The 24187-nt window shown below is 48.1% G+C and overlaps 1 protein-coding gene across 1 annotated transcript in view; it reads right to left on the bottom strand.

Moving 5' to 3' along the window:
* TENM4 (teneurin transmembrane protein 4) overlaps positions 1-24187 on the bottom strand; it is a 740944-nt gene that overhangs the window by 66326 nt on the left and 650431 nt on the right. Inside the window, exons 20-23 of the mRNA XM_029207627.1 lie at positions 12558-12677; positions 7042-7303; positions 4025-4292; positions 1266-1409 (exon numbers count right to left, since the gene is read on the bottom strand). Of these exons, the coding sequence (XP_029063460.1) occupies positions 1266-1409; positions 4025-4292; positions 7042-7303; positions 12558-12677 (794 nt within the window). The remainder of the gene's footprint in view (positions 1-1265; positions 1410-4024; positions 4293-7041; positions 7304-12557; positions 12678-24187) is intronic.

The following is a 24187-nucleotide window of genomic DNA, read 5'->3' as shown; positions in this document are numbered from 1 at the left end:
CTCATGGCCAAACGTAGTCCTGATTACTACTCACAGGTCAGTTTCTGGATGCCTTGTTCTATCCCATGGAATCTATTTCTCTGTTCCTGTGACAGCACCACACAGTTTTAAGTGTTGCAGTTTTCCTAAGATATCTTAACATCTGGCAAGTGCCTCTTTTTTTGTTCTTATTTAATTTAATTAATTAATTAATTTTTTTTGTGGTACGCAGGCCTCTCACTGTTGTGGCCTCTCCCGTTGCGGAGCGCAGGCTCCGGACGCGCAGGCTCAGCGGCCATGGCTCACGGGCCCAGCCGCTCCGCGGCATGTGGGATCTTCCCGGACCGGGGCACAAACCCGTGTCCTCTGCATCGGCAGGTGGACTCTCAACCACTGCGCCACCAGGGAAGCCCCTGTTCTTACTTTAAAGACTGCCTTATCTATTTACAAATCTTTATTTTATTATAAACTTTAGAATTAGTTTTTCAATTCCCACACCCCCCAAACATCAAAGCAGTGCCTTTGATAAGCATTCTTGCATCTACAGATTAGGCAGGAGAGATCTGACATCATTACCATGTTTACCTGTCCCATCCTGGGACACAGTCAGAGAGGGCTATCTAAACTACAGATCCGACTGTGTCACTTGCATGCTTTAAACCTTTCAGAGGCTTGAGATCTGCCTCTGGACGGAGTTGAAAGTTCTAATCTTCTTACCTGGGGCTCCAGCTGCTCAAGCCCCCGGCTCTGGCTTTTGCTATTCCCTTCATTTCACCCTTTGATCAAACCACAATGAACCTTCTCTCCAATTACTCTTCTTTCAAGCTTCAGTGCTTTGGCACATGCTGTGCTCTCTGCCTACAAAGTTCTCCCTCCTTGACATACAGGGCTAATCCTACAGACCCTTTGAGGCTCAGTTCAGAAATTCTCTCCCAAGAGACACCCTGCTGAACCAAGAAGCTGAGTCAGGTGTTCCTCTTCTACAGCCCCCAGAGTGTCCCCGGCTCCCCTCTGTGACGGCACTGTCCCTGGCACAGCGTGGAAACTGCCTGGGAAGTGTTTGTCTCACCCACAGTGTAAACCCTTGAAGCCCTTCACTTCTGCATCCCCGCTGCCTAGCAGTGACAAGGTAGCCAAGGAATTATCCGTATTAACGCTTCTGACCGACTGATCACATATAAGACTCTGTAATTTGAAGTGTGTGTTTTTTGCCTCGCAGGGAACAAAGCATATGAGAAAAGGGTCACACCGTGGCCTGGTTCCTGAAATTGTACTAATCCACTCACCACTTTGGATGTTGAGGGCATGATGTTTGTCCAGGCTCCATCCTCCCAGCTTGGAAGCATCGATTTCATAGCCCTGTAGCACTGCTGTTCTTTTTTCCCACAGGATCAGATCTGGGCAGGATTCATACTCATAACCCACAGAAACTGTAGAAGACAAAAGGCACAAAATGCACCGGTGAGCAAAGCCTCTTCTTTGGCTTTAGATCTGCATGCAAGGCCCCTGCTTGTCTTTGGTAGAAAAGGAAGAAGGGTCAAATTCCTAAGTGGCAACCAGACCTATGGGCAATACTAACACTGGGAGGCTGAGCCTGAACATCCGTTTTTGGAGAGCAATCGTACATCATCAGGAAACATTAAACGAATGTTCTAAATACTTTATGAAGGAACCAGTTGAAGGACCCAGGTGAATCGATTCCAGGCAAATAATCTTTAGTATGGAAAATACTTTAGGCACTAAAGCCTTCACCGCAGCATTATTTATAATAGTGGAAAGTTGGAAGTAATCTAAAGGTCCAAAGGGGATGAGACGTTGAGCAAACCAAGTGTATCCACCTGAGGGATATTATGCAGCCACTGGAAATTACGGTTACGAAGATCACAGGGTGACATGGAAAAGTGCTTACGGGGCAATGCTGAGTTGAAAGGACTGGTTATATACGGTATTAAATCTCTGTTAAAAAAAACTATACATGAAAAAAGAAAATAAAGTTTAATGTTAATAGGAAGTTGTATTTTTTTATAGAAATATGTTTGACTTTATTTCTATTTTTTGGTCCACTTACCACATTTTTATTAATGAACATGGTAATACTTTAATAAAGAAAAAAATTAAAAATCACTTATAATGAATACATGGAAAAGGAGCTCAGTTAGGGAACTTGGAAAGCTAGAAGTTGCTCAAAACTTGAAAATCCCTGGTTTTGCTTTTGTTTCATAAATCCAGGCCTCCTGGGGCACTGGGAGGCAGGCTAACTATGGCAGGCTCCCTGAGGCTGGGTTTGTGAAAATCCCAGTAACTGCCCTACGGAGAGGAACTGGCAGAGACAGGAATGCCGTTTCTTCCAAGTATCTTTCTGTGTAGATGCTATTTTCCACTGGGCAATGCTCTATCACATGATCAAGACAGGAATTAACAATTGGGCAGCCCCTTAAAGTTTCCTTTAGGTGCCCTGAGAGATTGCTGGTCCGCTATGGCAGGAGCGAATGCATTGGAAGATGTCCCTGTGACCTCTTCCCTATGACCTTGAGTCCCTTAAGCAGACACTCTGCCTCCTACTGGTCCCCTGTCATCTCAGGAAAGCAAACCTCAGCCCTTGACGTCTCTGTGCAGAGAGACCTTAACTGGCTGGTGGGCACTTAAATGTGCTTATTTCATCTAAAGAGGTAGTAAGACTTCATTGAGTTTGAAGAGACCATAGAAGTAGTTTGGTTTACAGAAGGGATCGTAAACAGTGACGGATGGCATCTTTGCTCCCAGTGTACCCTATGGGGTAGGGCAGGATGCAAAACTACAGGGTAGATCTTGGGTAAATCCAGCTCAGTTCCTTCCTTGTGTGGCCTTGGGAAGTCACCTCACCTCTCTGGTCCTCAGCTTCCTCATGCAGAATATGAGGACAATTTCTGACTCACAGGGTGGTTGTAAGGATTAACCGAGATACCAATGTAGAGGGAGCACATCACCCAGAGCAGATGCTCAACAGACACTCCCTTATTGCCTGCCTCCCTCCCTCCCTCCTTCTCTCTTTCTTTCTTCATTACTTCTCATCTGCTTCCTCACTCTGCCTTTGCCGAATCTAGAAAGGGAATGAAACTGGAGTGAGCTTCAAGTTGAGAGGGACTTCCTGGGCTGTTACTCTAAGTGCTTGGAGGATTAGCCCTGCAGGGGTTAGGACTGCTAACAATCCAGCTCTGAACCCTTCGTGGAGCCTTGCTCTCACCCGGAAGCTGAGATGAGCACAGCCAGCCCTGGAAGCCCAAGGTCCGAGTGGGGCTGGGACTCCAGGTGAGGCTGTAGTCACCTTCTGCTTCATCTTAGAGAAAAACAGCAATAACATCAACAAAGGGACTCCCTGATTGGAAAGGAGGTAAAGAGGCCAAAAAGCCTTTCTGATGAGGGAAGAATCTTAGCTCCTGCACCTCAGTAAGACTGAAGAAACCCAGAAGCTCCAGACTCCCTTTTTTTTTTTTTTTTTTTTGGGGTTTCGGGGCCCCCCCGCCTTGGGCCCCCCCCTTGCGGAGCACAGGCTCCGGACGCGCAGGCTCAGCGGCCATGGCTCACGGGCCCAGCCGCTCCGCGGCACGTGGGATCTTCCTGGACCGAGGCACGAACCCGTGTCCCCTGCATCGGCAGGCGGACTCTCAACCACTGCGCCAACAGGGAAGCCCCAGACTCCCATATTTTTAATGGGTAAGTTCAGGCCCAACGGCTGGGGGTGGGGGCAGGGTTGGGGCAATGTCCACATGGCTCTGTCTCTGTGGCACCAGCCTCTTTCAGCCCATCACATAACACCACAGTGCTCTTCAAGGGCCTTTTTGGTTTTGTAACCCTCTTTTTTAACTGTCAAGTTTTCCACATGCAGGTCTTTGAGTACTTTCTTTTAGGTCATGGATGGTTACTGAAAGGTCCAACTAGACCTCAGGTATTTCTGAGAAGAGAAAGGGAGGAAGAAAAAACAAGGGAGGTGGAAAAAGAGCCCCGTGCCCCCAAATCTTACTGTCTCTCTGAGGACGGCACTGAGGCCTGCGGCTGGGAGGCTTACCGAAGGCTTCCGAGAGCCCAAACACCTTCTGGCTGTAGACGTCTGTCTTGTCCCAGATGAAATAATAGGACAAGTCTGGGGCTGCAGCAAACCACTTCCTGAAGAGGCGGCCCTCAACCGCCACCATGAGGTGGACCTTCATGAGGTTGAAGGGGATGGTGCTGTGGGTGAGGCTGATCCTCAGGACAGATTTGTAGCCGGGGGTACGGCTGCTCAGGTAGCTCAGCCTCATCTTGCAGCCAGAGATGGCGATTTCCTCCTGCAAAGCCTAGAGAGACAGATCACAGCAGGTGACGGTCACAGAATCACTGGTGGAGGGAAGGTGGCCACAGCCCCACATACTCTGGGTGTTCAAGAGGCAGAGGAGGATGCAGAGAAGGAGGAGGAGAGAAAGGGAGAGGAGGAAGCGGATGTGAAGGGTAGGGCAGGAAAGGAAGAGAAGGGAGGGAGGGGTGGGGGAGGAAAAGGAGAGTCAGAAGGCCTGCTTTCTGGGGCAGCTCTTACTCGGGACATCCCTGCCTCCATAAGCCTCAGCCTCCTCCTTTCAGCAGGGATGACGATGCTCATCTCGTTGCATTAATGAGAGGATAACACGTGTAAAGTATTTATCATGCTGTCGCCTTTCATTCACAAGCTGTGTCACCCCAGAAAACTCATGGAAACTCTGAATCTCTGTTTCCTCACTGGATTAGTCTGACGACTGGGTAAGGTCACATACATAAAGTGCCCAGCACATAACGGACACTCAGTAAATGTTACTAATGATGATGGTGCCGCTGGTGCTGGAAGCAGGGGGCACTGGGAAGTTCCCTCCGACCGATGTGGACAGGTGGCTCAGCGAGAAGGCCTCCTTCTCCCTCAAAACTTTCCTAAAGGAAGATCTGTTACAAGTGGCTTTCATCTTCAGGAAGGTAAACGGAGGCTAGAGATGTGGACCGAACCATTATGCAGGGTAGGGAACACAGGCTGCCAAGGACCTGAAGCTAAGGCCCCCAGCTCATCAGTAGAAAGAGGACAGATGGGCTGCACGGAGTCTGCGTGCTCCAAGGCTGTGCCAGAGGGGCAGAGTGGTGGGAAAGGCAGTGCTTTATCTACCGGTGCAATGGGCTCAGCTCCAAGATGGGAAGCTGAAATTAATGCCAAGATGCCTGGGCACATGGCAAAAGTGGAGAACTTTTATTGGCTTGATGCTCTGGGCTCTGTTTCAAGAAGGGGACGTTAAATCAATTGAGGCTAACGTATCCATTAAAAGGACAATGATTAGTTTACCCTCGTGGTCACAGGGGAACTGGGCCTTCACAAAGAAAGCCTCTTCCTTTCAGTCCACGTCACAGATGGGTGTGAACTCCCACCCCCACCCATTCTCCTGAACACACAACATTTTTCGGGATTGGGCCTGCACCAAAGCGATCTTCTTAAATTTCAGCTCACAAGTTCTAGGCAAAGCCGGGCTTGAGTACCATCAGATGCTGCCGTAAGTATTTACTCTTCTTAACATGCCCTTCAAAATGTACATCTCCCTGTACTTGCAAAGGCTAGCCAATGACAGGACTGGCAGAACCCAAGAGTTTGTTTTCATGTATTTCATGAATCTGATAATAAGCAAGGTTTGTGACCCAGCTGGGCTCGTAGGCACCCAGCCCAGGGAGCACGGTAAAGAGAGGGGGACCTTTCACCTCATTTGTTTCGAAGTCCCTGCTCATGGGGAGATGTCTCGCTGCAGCTGAACCAGTGCTGAGTAACAAATCTCCCCTCCCCAGCAAGCTCTGTCTCCGCTGACAACCATTCTGTAAGAAAGGTCAGCCTGGTGGTGGAGACAGGAGACAAGCGCTGAATGTCTGAAAAGGAGTGAGGTTTCAAGCTATGGGTGCGATGAGAATTCCGAAATGGCTGTGTTTCCTTCTTGAGGGCCGGCGTCTGAAGCCACTCGACAGGGTGCAGCGCAGAGATGTGGCTGCTCAGCCCAGCACGAAATACACACACGAACGTGCCTGAACACCCCGCTCCGCCGGCACCGGAGATCACTTATTAGCCTGCACATCGCCAGAGCTCTCATGAGGCCGGCGGGACGGCTGGGGCTTCTCCCCCAGTTTCTGCACTGCCGTCCCTCCTCCTCCCCAGGCTTCCTTGCTGCCATTAGAAATTGGGCCAGGATGGCAGAAGAAATTCAAGTCCACACAGCTTTGTTAGGCAAAGAATCCATCTTGGTTTCTATCAGATGAAAATGCATTTTTCCAAATTACTTCCTTTTAATGATAATGAAGTAAAGCACTTGCGTGTATAGATTTGAGCCAAAGCACTCATTAATTGGCGTGAAGGCAGTGTGGGTAAAATAATCTTAATAGTAATAATGGTTAAAATTCACTGAGCACTTAGTAGGTGCCAGATATTGTGCCAAGCATCTCATACACATTTCCTCATTTAATCTTTAGTACGACGCAAACATTTGGGACCCTCTGCCTCACTCCTCTTGGTGGAAACTACCATTGCTATTTTTCTTTTTTTTTTGCGGTACGCGGGCCTCTCATTGTTGTGGCCTCTCCCGTTGCGGAGCACAAGCTCCGGATGTGCAGGCTCAGCGGCCATGGCTCACGGGCCCAGCCGCTCCGAGGCATGTGGGATCTTCCCGGACCAGGGCACGGACCCGTGTCCCCTGCATCGGCAGGCGGACTCTCAACCACTGCGCCACCAGGGAAGCCCCATCATCGTTATTTTTAACAGAAATAAGGAGGGGCGGGGGAGACACTGGAGGTTGGGGAAAGGGGACGTGGAAGTGAACTGGGTGGCAGAGTGGAGAGGGAGTGAGAATTTATTATATGCTGGAGGGTGCCAGGCACTTTACAGGGCTCACATGTATTAAGTGTGTAAGGGGGTGGCCATCATAGCCTCACAGCACGCCGGCTGGGGTCTGGATGGTGGGCTGATGGACTGTCTCTTTCCCCTGTCTCTGAGATCCTCCTCCACCTCCCGAATGAAATAAAGGCATGGAGAAATGCAGTTAAGAAAGCTGGGTATACCTGAATTTCTGGAACGATGGGGCCTTTCTCTGCACAGGAGCTGGCGAAGGACGTCAGTGGGGAAGGAGACAGGACAGGATTGGGGCGGGCAAAGTTGCTCAGGTCACAGCTGGGAATCTCATTCTCCTCCTGCCGCAAGACGATGGTTTCCATGACAAAGAAGCGATCCCAAGGCAGCCAGAGGGTGTGCTCCTGTGTGATGAAGGGGGCCCGCTCGAACCGCAGGATGATGGAGATGCCGCCATTTGTGACCAAGTCAAAGCTGTTTGGGAGGGGAGGGTGAGAAGGAGAGGAGAGGGAGGAGGGAGGGGCAGAGAAAGGAGAAAAATTATACCGAAGGATCTGAGCACTTGTTGAGAGAGACTCTAAAACCTGAAAGACTTAAAAAAAAAAAAAAAACCTGAAAGACTTGACCGCGGTCAGAAACAGTGACAGAGGTTCCAGAAAGCATTGTTTTTTTGAAAGTGATTCACCATAGAGAACTTGCCAAAACCAAATAACAACCTGCTTTGGGGAGCCATTTGCTAGGACACAGGACCACTGATGAGCCTCTGCTTGGGTGCCCCTGGTACTTAGGGCATCTTAGAGCTGAAGCCCAGTGAAAATTCATCAGAATAAAGCAGAACAAACCCTGCCCTGATGTTAGAACTCTAAGCCTAGTCCTGGCTCTGCCGTGGGCTACTGTGTGACCTTGCGTAAGTCCTTTAGCCCGTCTGATTCTCAAGTTTCTCATCTGTAAAAGGCAAAGGTTCAAATAAATTATTCTGAAGTCATTAAGATTCTATGACTCTACAGCAATTGTATCTCTGACTATGATACTCAACCAGGCCTTTGGAGTTACAAAATAGCAAGGTAGTTTAGAGACGGGCACAATTAGAATCACCGTAACTTAGAAGTGAAAGAGGAACCAGAAGACTGAGTCCCAACCTCCCAGTTGAGATGAGATCTCCGTGGCTGTGTCCCTGAGAGCTGGTCACCCAGCCTTTGTTCATTGCCCTTTCGGGATGGCCAGAAACTTGCTGGCAGCTCTGTTTTTGGTTCTGGCATCTTAACTCCCATCACCTGCAGACAAACCCGGCCGGGCACTTGCCCATCCAAGCCTTAGCATGGACCTTTTTTTTTTTTTTGAAAATCCAAGGAAACTGAGTTCCCACTTGTACACTCCATGTTTCTGACACTGAGTGTCTCATCTGAGGGTTCAGCAGCTAGGTGGTCAGAGGCCAGATGAGCTCACATTACAGAAGATGGGAAAGGAGGCCCAGGTGTAAGCCCAGTCCTGCAGGCTGGGTCTGCTTTGCCAACTAGAGTGTGTGGTTGCTACTTAAGACCCCATGTTCGATGTGCAACAAGATTAATTCAGACCAGAGTTTTGTGTCCTTTCCCCACCCCATCAAAACAGAAAGTTTAAAATCGAGTAACAGTTGAACCACTAGGTCATCTGACCTAGTCCCCTCTCTGAATCTGATGCTTTAGTTCCTTCTACAGTACCACTATCAAGGGGCTATTTGGTTCCTGTTTGCACATTTCCAGCGACGAGGAGCTTGCTATGTCCGCAGGGGGACTGTCCCATCTTTGGTTAGTTCTGACTGTTAGTAGACTTTTTTAGGGGGGTGGGAATTGAGCCTGGGTCCCTCTCTTAATAGCTCCTTAGCCATTGGGACATGTTCTACCTGCTAGGGTGACTTCAAACTAGTCTTCCTCTGACTTTGACAGTCCTTTAGGACTTGGAAACAGTGATCCTGTCCACCTGTCACCTCCTGGTGATGTCTCTTTGGACAAAGTCCTTTAGCTATTACTTTTAGGATGCATTTTCAAGGCCTGTCCTCATCTTGCTTTTTTGGATGGAGGGCTTCTGCTAACTCCTCACCCACTCAGAATTCCAGTCGCCTCCCCTCCAGAATCCCACTGCACCATGTGCACTTCTCCTAACAGCCCACATCACACTGCACTGGAATCATACATTCACTCACAGGCCTGGGGACACTGATTCCTCTCAGCCTTTCCAGAACTTAGCCCCGTGCTTGATGGTTATAGTTTATAGAATGAACTCATGAGTGACGTTGTCAGTTTCTTCTGAATTGACTGTATACTAAACACCCTAAGTTATTTCTTCCTTTGGCTATGACCGTAAGTCAACCTCAGGGTAGATGGTGCCCTCAGATCTGGGTCCCCAAGCTCCAAAGCCTGACTCATCTGTCCTTTGCAGATGCTTTTCATCTGTTTTGCCTACTCTTCACTTGGCCCCTTCTAGGCCCACATAACCTTTGAGTAGAGGAAGTTGGGTACCATCATTCTTCAATACATAATAATAGAGAAACACCAGGGAAGGTGTTTATTTTCAACTAAGAGTTCAGGTTTTGGCTTTCCAGGAGAATATCCAGGGCTTGGGGAAAATACCCAGGGAACAGAACCGAACAGCATCTGTACTTTGACAGAACATTTAACTGTCAAACAGAAGTTTGGCCTGACTTACAAGCTCCCTTCGTGACAGGATGAGTGCTGACAGGATGAGCGCGGGGAGGGAGTGAAGACAAACATGAAAAGACATATTCTCAAGGCCAAGAGCCAGGTGGGGGCAGCTGGCCTAGCCAACAGTGGGGTGTGATTGGCTCTTGCCAAGAGCCAGGCCTGCCCATCTGGAGGGAGACCTTGCTGTGGACATGGGCGTGACACTGACCTCAAAGGGAAGGCCTGCTTCTCAGATGAAGCCCCAACAGTGCGGGCCAGTCCGAGCACTGCCACTTAGTCCACAGGTGAGTTCCGTCACCTGTCTGAGCCTCAATCTCCTCATGCGAGATGAAGGTGACAATCTTCATCACTTGGCAGGTTATTAATGAGACAGATGAGATAATGGACAAGGAAAGCACTGGGCTCCATTCCCTGGGCTTCGTGCTCTGTATAATCCCATCTTTCAATTCAATGAACCTGAACTGCTTCTCTTGTCTATTTTTTTTTTTTTTTGCAGTATGTGGGCCTCTCACCGTTGTGGCCTCTCCCATTGCAGAGCACAGGCTCCGGACGCGCAGGCTCAGTGGCCATGGCTCACGGGCCTAGCCGCTCTGCGGCATGTGGGATCTTCCCAGACGGGGGCACGAACCCGCGTCCCCTGCATCGGCAGGCGGACTCTCAACCACTGCACCACCAGGGAAGCCCTTGTCTGCTACTCTTTAAATATTTTTCTTCATGATTTCTATTTTCTATTTTTTTTTTTTTTTTTTTTTGCGGTACGCGGGCCTCTCACCGTTGTGGCCTCTCCCGTTGCGGAGCACAGGCTCTGGACGCGCAGGCTCAGCGGCCATGGCTCACGGGCCCAGCCGCTCCGCGGCATGTGGGATCCTCCCGGACCGGGGCACGAACCCGCATCCCCTGCATCGGCAGGCGGACTCTCAACCACTGCGCCACCAGGGAGGCCCCTCCATCTTTTTAATGATCTCTTTGGCTAACTTCCCTGCCACTGTTTTCTGTTTGTGAGCTCTTGTTAAGACTTGAGGTCTGGTATTTCAGCATGGGGCCGGGGTGGGAGATCTGGACAAAGGCAAGTGTCATGGTGCCTGCCGGGAAAGTGAGGAATACAAAGATGAATTAGACCTGGTCCCTGGACCTGCATACACTGTTATCTCCAGGCGATATCTCTAGCCTTACAGTTTCTCCTCGGGTATGAGAAATAAGAAAGAAGGTGAGTCAGGGACAAGGGGGAGGGAAATGGGCAAGATGCTACCCATTTACATATAACAAACAGGGCTCTTCAGACACTTATTAGAGAATAAGTAATGACTTTCCCATACATTATGCAGTGTCTAAGATGGGAAGAAAATTTAAGCCCCCTGATGCATTGGTAAGAACTGTTCTGAAACGCAAGCTTTAGGCTGTAGCAGCTCTGGCTGCTCGGGTGTAATTAAGCTGGCCGGTGCAGGAAATATGGCTGATACTTACTGCCCCGGATGCCCATCCTCTCATGAGGTAGTAGAGGCTGCAAGGGCAGCACAACAGGACAAATCAAAGCCTGGAGGTGCTAACTGGGCATTCCCCAAGGGCCACCAAGTTTACTGGACTCTGGTGTGTTTTATGGACTCACCCTAACCAAGCACGGTGGGCAGAGGACGGACTACTCCCCATCTCACATGAATGATGGACAAATTTTATGGCAAAAAAAAAAGAGCGGTCCCCATGGCTACTTTTTGATGACTGTTTCACAGCAGGTAATAATGTAGTCAGGATACTTGTTGCCTATGATGCTCATATCTCCTATTTCCACAAAGCAGGCAGCCCTGAGCTGGAAGGTGGTAAAGGCACCATGAGGAAGGAGACTTCTCCCTGCTGTAGCACAAGTCTGCACTGAGGTGCTTCTGGGGATCAGTGGCCTGGCCTGCACAGATGATCCCTGGGGACTGGCCACCAGCCTCTTCCATTCATAGGGAGGGGGAGGAGGGAAGAGAGGGCTCCCCATGCCCAGCTTGCCAGCCCCGTCTAAGAGGCACATATGTCTACAAACAGATGAGCCCCTACTTCATTATCACCTCGGCCAGGACATGTTCACATCTGAGATTGGATTAAAGAGGTGCTGAAATCAATCAGGATGGAGCACAATTTCCAACACAGAGTGAAAATCAACCTTATGGGCCCACACTTAGCCAGATGGACACCACCACCTGATTTTATTAAAAATAGAGGACTTGTCACCACTGACAGCCTAAATACTCCACTTTCCTCCTTCCTCTCCTCTTCTCTCCAAAACAGTCTCATGGCTTGCATTGTAATCATCACCTTTTTAAGTTGTAACTTTAATATATTGCTAATATTCATTGTATACTTACTATGTGCTAGACCCTGGAGATACAGCAATGAATCAGAGTGGGGCAGGGAACTAAGATTTATTAAACACCTACTATGTGCACGGTGCTTCTCCATTCATCATAGAATCAAATCCTTACCACCACCATGTAAGATAAATAGTATTAGGACCATTTAACAGATGAAGAAGCTGAGGCCAAGAGAGGTAAGGAGATTTGTCTAAGAACACATAGCCAACAAATGGGGGGAGCTACAGTGATTAAAGAAACTTGACTTCATTCAGGCTGATGAACTGAAGGTTCTCACAGGGATCTGAAGGTCAGAGTTCTGTGATCGCTCAGTGGCTTCCATAGACCTGGGTGGTTGCAGATGGAAACCACACAGCAGGAATGCTGAGACTTCTGGAGCTTTCTGGCCTATGGAGAATGGTCCACTCGACAGTATTTTATATCATAAGCCATGCAACAGAACAATATGTATAAGGTACTGCATGCTTACTCTGAGAAACAAGTAAGAAGAAGCTGCTTAATTTAGAGCCAAAGGGACTTAGGCCAGAGTCAGCTACAAGGTCACACAGCTAGTGCATTGCAGGGCTGGGCACGTGGATTCAGGTCCTCTGACTCCAAGTCCTATCCTTTTCGCACGTTGTCATTCCAGCAGCAGCTATGTGGCAAGACCACGAGAGCAGAGCCTTCACCAACCCTGGTCCCCAAAAGGCCTCTTACCTGCCATCTTGCCTGCTGATCGTGTATCCAAAGAGAGGGTTATTGACGAAACTGATGTTCACACCAACCAGCGGGGTCCCATCTGATGTCATTACTTGACCACGAATGACACATGCATGCCTGGGGGTAGAAAAGAGAGAAAAACATGACCTACTTTTCACGTTAGAACCCTGGCTGGCAGGTCAGAAGACTGAGGCAGGTCACTCAGACATATCTAGGCACCCAGGGGCTCATGGTATCCACTCAAGATGAGCACTACCTTTTTTTTAATTGCCTCAATCTAAGTCATCAAAGCATCCTCTAAAGAATTATTACTGAAAAAGGCTTTCAGATATCTCACTTAGAGGGTTATTTTCTACAGATACCGTGCTATGCTGTAAGGAGAAAAAGCTGATGGGGGGGGTGGTGCTATACAGTGTAGTCATGCATGTGAATTTGGAGTCACGCACGTGACTTGGGTTCAAAACCTAGCTCTGTCACAGCTCTTCTTTTTTAAAAATGTTTATTTATTTATTTACTTATTAGTCATCCATTTAATACACATCAGTGTACACATGTCAATCCCAATCTCCCAATTCATCCCACCACCACCTTCCCGCCTTGGTGTCCATACGTTTGTTCTCTACATCTGTGTCTCTATTTCCATCTTGCAAACCGGTTCATCTGTACCATTTTTCTAGGTTCCACATATATGCGTTAATATACGATATTTGTTTTTCTCTTTCTGACTTACTTCACTCTATATAACAGTCTCTAGATGCATCCACGTCTCTACAAATGACCCAGTTTCGTTCCTTTTTATGGCTGAGTAATATTCCATTGTATATGTGTACCACATCTTCTTTATCCATTTGTCTGTCGATGGGCATTTAGGTTGCTTCCATGACCTGGCTATTGTAAATAGTGGAGTCACGTGACTTGGGTTCAAACCCTAGCTCTGTCACAGCTCTTTGAGTCTCTGTTTTTTCTTCCTCGTGCACAGTAAGCTCCATAAATGGCAGTGATCTTTATTGTCACTAAGAGTCTCACTGGAAGCAGGCATTCAAGAAAGTGAACAGGATAGAGGGCACTTCCTCTCACCTAGCATTGGAGACAGGAGAAGGGCAGATGCTGGTGTCCCCTTGGAGTGGTTTCTAGAACTTGGCACCTCTCCCAACATCCCCCCTCCCATTCTCCCTCTATATTCCAGGCAACAAGCCATCTGCTTTTCCCAAACTTGCCAGTCAAATGTTGTTCAAAGCCTCTGTGTCTGTGCAATGTTCTTTCATCTGCCTCAGATATCATTCCTGTACCCCTCTCCCAACATTCTCATCCTTGAAGACCCAACTTCAAATGACGCCTCTTCCCTGAAGCCTTTCTTGACGCCCCTAATTAGAACTAGTCACTGTCTCTTCCAAAACCTGGCACAAACCCCTTGATACCCTACCACACTGTACATGTTTCTCCACTCCACTAGATCACCAGCTCTTTGAGGCCAGGGTCAAGGTCTATTTCCTTTTTTCTCTCTAGAGTGCCTGGGAATGCCTAAGAAGTATGAGGTGATTGTTTAAAAAAGCAAAAACAGTAGGTTGGGTAAATAAGTGGGACAATTAGAGATCATCTAGAATGATGTTCTTTCAAATATTTCAGAAACAGAATCTTTTTAGCAGATGACATTTTATAAGGATCCCCAAGTGGAAAGCCAATAAAAACGAGATCTGCTCCAGATGAAGTAGGGGTGGGACCCACTTTCCCCTTGGGGTGGTTCTGAAAGCAACTCTGTAGAGTCTTAGTTTCTGGAGAAGCCAGAGGAAAGCCAGCTGGAAAATCACTGAGTTAGTGGAAGAAGACGAAACTGGGTCCACAGACGTCATGTTATTTGCTCCAAGCCACACAGGGAGGCAGGGGCAGAGCCAGGCCTTGAGTCCAGGCCTCACACTCGGGGTCCAACTCTAGACCAGTCTGTACACCACTGGCAATGGGTGGAAGTGAAGATGCTCACTGGTGTCAATGTCCTGAGGGATCAGGGCGCTGGGGAGACAGCTGTCGTGGACAAGACAAATCTGAGGCAAAGACGCAAAGGCTCTGTTGTCCACAGTTCGGAAGGCTTTTTTCTGGCCTGGGGAAGAGCTAGTGATGAGGCCTGTGGGCATTCATAAAGAAACATCTCAAACTCAGCCTCTGCTTTATTAGGTACCTACATCTCTACCCTTTCTACAGAGGAAAGTGATAAGCTTTTCTCTGTTTGATGAGAAAAGCAATTAACACCAGGCTTGTAAGCAGCTGGGCTCCCCGGTGTCAGTTTGTCCTTTCTGAAGGCAAGAACAACTACCCACAATGCACCGAGCTCCTCACCCCACCTCCCCTCACCACACACAATCTGGTTAATGTTAATTCAGTCAGTGGTTTTCTTCCGAGGCCCTTGGTCTAAATGCAATTACACGGCAAACAAGTTAAGCGGGTGAGGCTCAGCAAAGACTCTCCATCCTGCTCTGAAGGTCTCCCGATATATTTACGTGAAATTATCTCTCCGCTAATGGGAAAGATTTATCCCGTCAATTGTATTCAGCCGGTACTGAGAGATGCTTTCTCTAATGGAGGAAAATTGAATTTCTTATTGCTGGAACTCTGTCCTTCCAGAGGATTACTAACAGATCTCATATCCTGGGGCTGGCTACTCTCCAGCCTCCTCCTGACATATGTGCCTTCAGATTCTGCCTGGACGATAACCAGCCCTCTGGGGATGGTTTCCTTTGGGGGGCTGCCCTGGCTGCTGCCCCTCCTCCACATGTGGGCCAGCCTCCTCTGATTAATCTCTCTTTGGGGATTTCCTGATAGTTGGGAAACATTAAATCAGCACCATTTGGCCATCATGTCGCCTCCACTTCAGCAACCCGGAGCAGATGTAATTTTAGCCCGGGCTCCTGTGGATTGCTTTGGATCCTGGAGAAGATTAAGTTGACTCCCGGTACCCCTGTGGGCCACAGAGGCCTCCTGCCAAAACAGGCATTTGGCTCAGGAATTAAGTCCTGGAGAAAAACACTTCCATCCTCCTTCTACTTGACCATGACTTTCAGTTGTCAAGAAAACCCAGTTCAACGTAAAGCCTTCCCTGGAACAAAGAAGGTGGGGAAGTCTGCTCTAGGAGACTTCCAGGAGGCCCTTCCAGGAGGCCCTGGAAATGTGTCTCCTGCCACGTGTTTTTGTCCAGGGAGGTCTGAAGAGATGTGGCTGCTGGGTTTCCAAACATTTTCTTTCTTCATCCAGTTATTCAATGGAAACCACCAGTGGTGCCCTGGTGAATATTTAACAATTGGCTTGCAAAAGAAAAGTGGCTTTAATTTGTGGTATTTGCCTATTTCTGTGGTGTAAAGACTTCCACCACGGCCGATTTCACACTACCGATGAGATATCACTGCACCCAGAGTTGGGAAGAGATGGCTAGTAGGACACCAGTATGTAACAGTATTTCCACCACAGAGAAACAAGAGACCTAAGTAAACTCTAGAGTAAAGATGATGGTAAAACACAGCTAAATAACTAGAAAGTGATGAGTTTTGATTATTACCTTTGTTTTTAATCTAATGTGTTTAACTGTGATTTTATATAATTTAATTTTTAATAATAGTTGTGCTTAAGAACTAGCTTGCAGAACTCCTGAACATTTAATAAGCAGTCCCTGTGAGCTGGCATGAGCCAGCTTCTGTCCACCACTGGGACACTGACCCTCACACTAAGGGTCAGTGCACCTAAGAAACAGGTGCTGCTTTGACTGTGAAATTCCATAATGGAAGACTGCCTTGGTGAGAAATCACTAATGCAGGGTGCAAATCACTGTCACCAACTTGGCTTCCCAGCTGGCTCATATGATCCTCTTATCACCAGTCCTATATTTGATGTGTTTTGCTTTTCCTCAGTCACTGTCTTGGCATATGGGGTTATTTTCTACTCATCCTTAGGGTCCCATCTAAGCTGTCATCACTTCAGTGAGGCTGTTTCCAACTCTTCCTGGCACAACTAATCACCCCTCTGCTCTGCTAGGTTGCTCTAAACCTTCCAAGTATCTCTCCATGATGTGACTGTCATACAGTGACATCATTCACATTTACACAGCTATCTTATGTGCTTCCATCTCCAAGGGCTAGGTAAGCATGAGATATTCTCCCAAGTGTTTATTAGGTGAGAAATGATCAAGTAACTGAAATTCAGAGAGAATAGACTTGCTCAAGGTCCTACAGCAAAGAACTCAATGGGCTGAACTGACACTCAAAGCTAGGACTCCTTACTTCCAGGTCCTTCCTCTTACTACTGTGTTATCCACCCGCACTCACTAAAATTCACTTACTTTAGAAAACGGCGCACCTACTCGAAGGCAAGCACTGTGTTAGGCCGCTGAGGTTATAGAAATACACGAATTACAGTCCCCGGCTGCTGCCTAGAGCTCACCAAAGCAAATGCAAAACGCCTGAGTGTAGTTGTCTCTGACACCAGTGAGTCAACACATGGGTTCGGCATATGTCAGGCAGCTGGGCTACAAAACAAGCAATTAGGCTGGGTGAACTCTGCCAGGAAGGAGTACTCATGCCAGGCCAAGGGGGCGAGGTGTCAAACATGCTGGCATTGGCCCAACCACATACTCAGGGCCCGACTGAGGTGCCCTGGCTGACGCCAGTGACAGGGGAGATCTGCCTGACTGCTTCCTGGGGACACCGGCCAGGTTTGGGATCAAGGGAGGAAAGTGTTGGAGAGACAAAACCACCGTGAAACAGAACCAAGCAAAGAAGAAACTCACCTCAGCCGCCCGTCAGGGAGAAGTGGAGGGGTGTGGTGAAAGAGCCCTGGGCAGGGGGTCCGTTCCCAGTTCTGACTCTGGTAACTAACTGTATGACCTTGGAGCATCACCTGACCTCTCTGGATTTCCATTCTCTCACCTGTCCATGCAGGCTGAAGATTTTCTCAAACAGATGTAAAGTGGAATGTATGATGGTTTTAACTTGGTGCTCCTCAATCCAGCTCAAGCAGCCCTACTACACGTGGCTTCAGAATCCTAATGGAGCTCACACAATGCTGATACTTATTTCTGAGTTGTTCCCTTTACATGGAACCTTCCACCTGTCCTCTTCACCTGAAAACCACCTGCTTAGCCTCAGGACCCACCTGGGGCGTACCCTAGCACTCGCACTCCCTGGGCTGTCTCTGCAAAGACTCTGAGTGCTGTCATGCTATTGGGCAACCTTTTCCCCCCAGCAGATCACAAGCTCCTTGAAGACAGGGACCACATCCCCCTCACTGCTGGACTGCCAGCACTGAGCGTGGGTGATGCTCATTTCTTTTTTTTTTTTTTTTGGGCGGTACGCTGGCCTCTCACTGTTGTGGCCTCTCCCGTTGCAGAGCACAGGCTCCGGACGCGCAGACCCAGCGGCCATGGCTCACGTCCGCGGCATGTGGAATCCTCCCGGACCAGGGCACGAACCCGTGTCCCCTGCATCGGCAGGCGGACTCTCAACTCTCAACCACTGCGCCACCAGGGAAGCCCTGATGCTCATTTCTGAGTGGGCAAAAGAAAGCCTCCACCAACACAAGGGTGCACCCTGGAATTTGAATGCGTGGTGCAGAGTAAGCTCTTGATAAATTATTTACTAAATGAATAAAGAGCTGATGTGTTTCTGTAACTGAAGATGAGAGAGATACCAAAGAACTCTGAGCTACTTGACCTTGACAGGGATATGGCTACGGAACAGAGGGCTCCAGGGGCTGGGCTTTCTAGTTGGTCACAAGTTGCATCCCAAGGCTGGGTTCCTTCCCCTGGAGGATCCACCCGTCTCTGCTTGTAGCCCTACTGCTTTGATGCTACAGCCTCCTCTTCTGTACATTTAAAGGTTTTGAAAACTTAAAAAAAAAAAAAAGAATGCCAGAAATTAAGTTAGATTTGTTATTCACTGTGTATCATACGAGCAGACAGAGGAAGATGAAGGAAGAAAAACTGCAGCTTGAACATTTTTTGTTATTAAATGGAGACAGCTAATGAAGCTGGTATTCAGGAAACTGGAATAATCATTTGGGATCTATCTAGGCGGCAAAAGGTAACTTTAGCCTTTCTTTGCTTCAAGGTATTTGTTACTGTGTGCCACTACTGGTTATGCAAATCACTCCTTTGCATTACATACTTTAAACAGATTTCTATGCCAGACTTGTACGCACCCTTTAAACTGTTTTCTGCCAACTCATCTGACTGACTAGGGATCTTTCTAGCACCAACTACACTTTATCCAACATCTTGTAAGAACCTTACTTGGGCCCAAAGAAGCCCCACTTCATGGCCTGTCAAACGACCCCCATCAAGGGGGGTCCCAGTCAAAGCCTGACCCTGTCCACTCAGTAGCTTCCAAGACCTTCTTTCTAGCCTGGCAACACGGGCCATTCTGTAGCCCTTTCTTCAGAGCTTTCCATCTTGGTCGCTCTGCCTCCGTTTCTTCAACCAGCTTTTCTAGCCTGCTGTCTTCCACCTGTGTACGTTTTCTTGGGAACCCACTAGTCATGACATGTGAGAAGAGACCTTCCTGATCATCTCTCTCCACACTTCACACTTCTTGCAGAAGTGAGAAAATAAAGCCTCGTCAGGGGATGGATTTGCCCATTCTCGTAAGAGTGGCTGGGGAGCCAGGATTCAAATTCAGGACTTCCTTTATTATCCATGAGAACTCAGGAAAGTCACTTCACCTCTCAGGCTACTTACCATCTGACACAGATACACACCTAAATAACAGAATCTCAATTTGTTTTAGCCGACTAAAAAGTCTGAGTTAACATCATCAGAGGAGGGCTCTGAAAACTATTTTTGATCACACACCCTTTCTGTAAACATTTTCTGAAGGCTCCATGGGTGTATTTATATTTATTAATAAATTGTACACACATGCTATCATTAGCTAATATTGGAAAGCATAACATATGCTTGGTGCAAGATTTAATGGACAAAAAATGAATATTTCAACTAGTCTTCTTGATAATTTTGAATCGTTTGCTTCCCTTTTTGTTAGATCCGATGAGAATGATCACTACTGTTTTTAACTTCATAGTGGAGTTGAGGAAGACTTTGGATCAGGAGTAGGAATATCAGCTCTGCCGTTTGACTGCTGGCTTGTATTTGCACTTGTCATCTTTGATTGGTAGTTACTTTGCAAAATCCTTTTATGCCACTGGACCCCACTTTATTTATTTATTTATTTATTTTGTGGTACGTGGGCCTCTCACTGTTGTGGCCTCTCCCGTTGCGGAGCACAGGCTCCGGACACGCAGGCTCAGCAGCCATGGCTCACGGGCCCAGCCGCTCTGCGGCACGTGGGATCTTCCCGGGCCGGGGCACGAACCCGTGTCCCCTGCATCGGCAGGCGGACTCTCAACCACTGCGCCACTAGGGAGGCCCTGGACCCCATTTTTTATGTAAGTTTGGTTAAAGCTAGATTTTACACACACACACACACACACACACACAACACAGTCATGTTATAAACCAGTAAAGCTCTGTGAGGACTAGATCCTCATCTCCCTCAGAACACCTCACGTGCTCGTCCAGACACGTAACCAACACTGGGACCAAGCAAATCAGAGAAAACCTGGTGTTCCGTACAAGTAAACAATCATTCTTTCTTATTTTTAAAGATAAAAAGTAAATGTAGACAGACGTCCTAATATTTTCTTCCTGTGCCTCATGGACCACGTTAGGCAGCCGCCTTGGGACCACTGTACAGCCCTAGAGTTACGATGGTGTGTGTCTGTGCTTTCTTTGTATGAAATAAACTCTAATATGCTATATATTACTATATTCAAAAGCCAACTTCCAGCTGTGTTTCGTTCTTTATAACTTATTTCATCACTCTTCCTATGTTTACTTTGTATGTCTTTCAATAACCTTAGGCCCAAACCAACAGAACTTGATCTAATCAGTTAACGTTTAATAACGTTCCGATTTATTGGTGGTCAGGGAGTTGGACCAGATCCTCTCTTGAGGCACCTTGCAAATCTAAGATACCCAATTCTCCAGACCTTACCACTGTCAGTTTACCACATCATCAGTATCCCTGTGCCATCCATGTCATTTTCTGTAGTACCCATTGTGTCCACATAAAGTCCACACTCTTTAGCTTGGCATGTAAATACCTTCAGGATCGGGCCCCTGCCTGCCTCTCACATCGCGGTTTTCCATTCTCACATCCTGTGCTGCTGCCACGTTAAATTACTTCTCATACCCCTGCCTTGGCATGCACTTCCATGCCTCCCTGACCTTGTCTATGTTGGTTCCTTTGCCTCAGTGACTGTCTTCCCATTCCTACTAATCTCTCCTTGAAGGCCTGCCTCTCAGTGAAACTCTTCCCTATTTTCCAGGACAAAGAAGCCACTCCCTCCTTTGGTGAACAAAGCACAATGTACTTATCCCACTAAAGTGTATTCAGCTGTTTAAACACCTTATCTTTTCTAGATTGTGAGTTCTTTGAAGGGAACAACTATGTCCATTTCATCTAACTCCGTGTTTATCACAGGAGTAGGTCTACTAGGATGCGTTCAATAAATGTTGAGTAAAGAAACAAATGAAGATCACATAAATGAATGAAAAAAGATGATGACAGAAAAATATGAATATAGTTATTTCACATAGTCCAAAGTTAAAAAATAGATATACATGGGTTGGGGGAAGAGAAACATAGATGAAGGCCAGGTAAATGAGAATAGGGTTCAGTTATTGGAACTTTAACTGAGCACCTACTATGTGCTATACACGGTGCTGGGTGGCAGGGAAGATATTTATTCATCCATTTTCTTACTTATGGAAATTACAGGACAACGGTGCCAGTAGTTTCTGTTTTATTTTCCATTGTATTCTTTTTAAAAAAATATTTGTTTATTTACTTATTTTGTTGTCATTGTTGTTTTTGTTGTTTTGGCTGCTCCGTGCGGCATGGGGGAATCTTAGTTCCCTGACCTGGGATCAAACCTGTGCCTCCTGCATTGGGAGCGTGGAGTCTTAACCACTGGACCGCCAGGGAAGTGCCCTCCATTGTATTCTAAGCAGTTAAATTACTAACAATAAATGAGACAGAATCCCTATGCATGAGGAACTCACCTTTTAGAATGAATATAATTTGACTTAAAAAAAAAAATTCCTTGTATCTTGAAGTAAAGCTAGCATGGGGTAAAAAGGGGAGCTGCCTACAAGGTCATTCCAGTATGACATACAAACATCCCCACAGTTAGCATCAAGCACCAGGCCCTGCCCAAGTACCCTGACTCTGTTCTTCCATTTGGAATTCAGCTCAGTTTAGACTCCACCAGAGGCTTCCAGATCACTTGCTGGGTGTGTGTAATGAATGTCACAGGGAAGTACTCCAGTTCACGACAGAACAAGCTTTGCTCTTGGACTGTTTTGTGTATATCTGGGGAGCGGAAAGAAGAAATCCACAGACTTCTTCAGATTAACAGGAATTTAATGTTTAACTAGAAGAGTCCTTTGGGTGCCTGAGTCCAAGCCCCTAATTTACAGGTGAGATACGTGATCCCTAGAGATGGACAGAGCTTCCCCTCCATCACCCACTGAGGCTGAGGCATCGACAGGTCTGCTATGATGCTCTCACCCCACCTGGGGGCATCCAATGACAAGATGGCCCGGTAACTGCTAGTGGCTTCTGGGTCCTTAGGCCTGCCTCCTGCAGAGCCCAGAAGCCACGGTCCTGTGATCTCCTAACTTTCTGTGGTTGTTGAGCTACTTCAGACACTCAGGGAGCACGAGGTCCTGGGCCCCTGCTCTGAACACTCAAGCCTGGGGGCAACTCGGCTGCTGAACGCTGATGCTTTGGGCTGAGTCGGCTCTCGCAGAAGTCATCTGGAATACTTCCTGCTGGCCAGTGAAGGTGCACACAAGAACAGAGCCCATGACTGTTCAGGACACCGTATTTCCAGAGAAGTGAGTCCTGGTTGTGGCAAAGGAGAAACAGGACTAAGAGAGACCAGCCAGTGGAGACCATTTTTGAGGACCAAAAGCCTCCTGATCCTGGGTGACAGGGCTGGCCAGGTCGGGGGACACGGCTCGGAAACACTGACCGTGTGCCTGGGGCCAGGGAATGTGAGTACGTGTCTATACAGGCTGTTCTCTGGGCTATGCAGCCAGAGGACGGCCTCTAAGAGGATGGCTTGTGTTGCTAGAAAAACTTGAAGCAGCTCTGCTAAAACATGACTGCACACAGTGTCTCAGTGGACAAGTTCATTTCACGACCGCGTGTCCTGTCTTCCTGTCAGGGTACAGGACAGGTCTTGCTTCTTCCGGAAAAGGGAGACTTCGCTGCTTTACTCAGAAAGGGGAGACTAGGATGGACCACAATTAGACCCACTTCCTGGGATGGGGCTAGTGCGGGGCAGAGACACAGAAAAGAGCCGTGCAAATCCAGCTCGGCAGGCCGGACCTGAGGTGTAGAGCAACAGACAGGTGGCATTCAAGGGAAACAGTCCTTCCAGGGGCACGGGAGGAGGACTGACAGGGGACAGGCATGGTGAGGGAGCTCCCAGGGGCAGCTGGATGTGGATGTCCTGTGTGTCACCAGGTAACGATGCCCAGGTTCCTAAGCCTTGCCTCCCCTTACCTGGCTCCCACCCCTGCCATGTCTGGGCCTGGAGATCCACCAGACCCAGACATGGCAGGGGTGGGAGCCAGGTAAGGGGTGGCAAGGCTTGCATCCTCGGGTGGCAGGGCTACCAAGCCGCTCATATCAGGGACTTACGGATAGCAGGTGAGTTTGGGATTCTGGGACGGGACAGAAACCCATTGCCAGAGCTGGCACATAAAGGGTCAGGCAGAGGAATGGTAGGAGGACTGGAGGCTGAGCCGCTGGGGTTGCTCTAAGCCCTCCTCCTCAGGGTGGGGTTAGTCCTAGAGGCCTGCGGGCTAGACCCACAGGGTAGAGTCACAGGGCCCCCCCGTGGTGGGAGGAGGTGGAGGCAGGGGAGGGCGGGTGGGCAGGTCTCTCTCTCCGGCTAGAATACTGCCCAGAGGTAGCATCACCTCCCCACAGCCCCGCACCGTGGAGCTCACTTAGAGCCAGCTCTTGACGCCTCCAGGATTGGACTGGGGTGCTGGTTAGACTCATTGCAGAGGTGTTTGGTACGTCCTGACCCTGTATTCTCCAATATTAGTGATGCGAAGCGTGGCCCTCCAATATTTTAACTTCTCATTGCTTGAAGTTTATCAGCGTTGGATGGAAATGCAGAAAGTCCTTGACTTACAGACACTGGAATTACTACTTGAGAGCCTCACTTAGGACTCCAGGCTCGCCAGGACTCAGGCTCTGCTACTGCATCACTGAGCCAAGAGTTTTTTCTCGGGCCTCAAAGTCTCCTCTTCAACCACAAAGGACTGCCCATCTCAAAGGTCCGTTCACCTCTGCCTGCCACAGTGCCGGGGCACTTGCATCAGTTATATAACTACATTAATGCTTCGGGCTAAGATTCTCATTTCTCTCCCAGTTCCTACGGAGACACTAAAACCTATACGAATACAAATGTCCTTGCCAATGCGAACACTAACTCCTGTTGTAAGTGATAACAGCCACTAACATTCATCCAGTGCTTACTGCTCTGACACATAAGTGTTTTATATCTCCTTC

The sequence above is a fragment of the Monodon monoceros genome, unplaced genomic scaffold (assembly GCF_005190385.1).
Source record: "Monodon monoceros isolate NGI ecotype Baffin Bay Population unplaced genomic scaffold, NGI_Narwhal_1 Super_Scaffold_7, whole genome shotgun sequence".
In the NCBI taxonomy this organism is placed as follows: domain Eukaryota; kingdom Metazoa; phylum Chordata; class Mammalia; order Artiodactyla; family Monodontidae; genus Monodon; species Monodon monoceros.
Note: the sequence above shows the minus strand (reverse complement) of the source record. Positions and strands in the feature narration are given on the sequence as shown.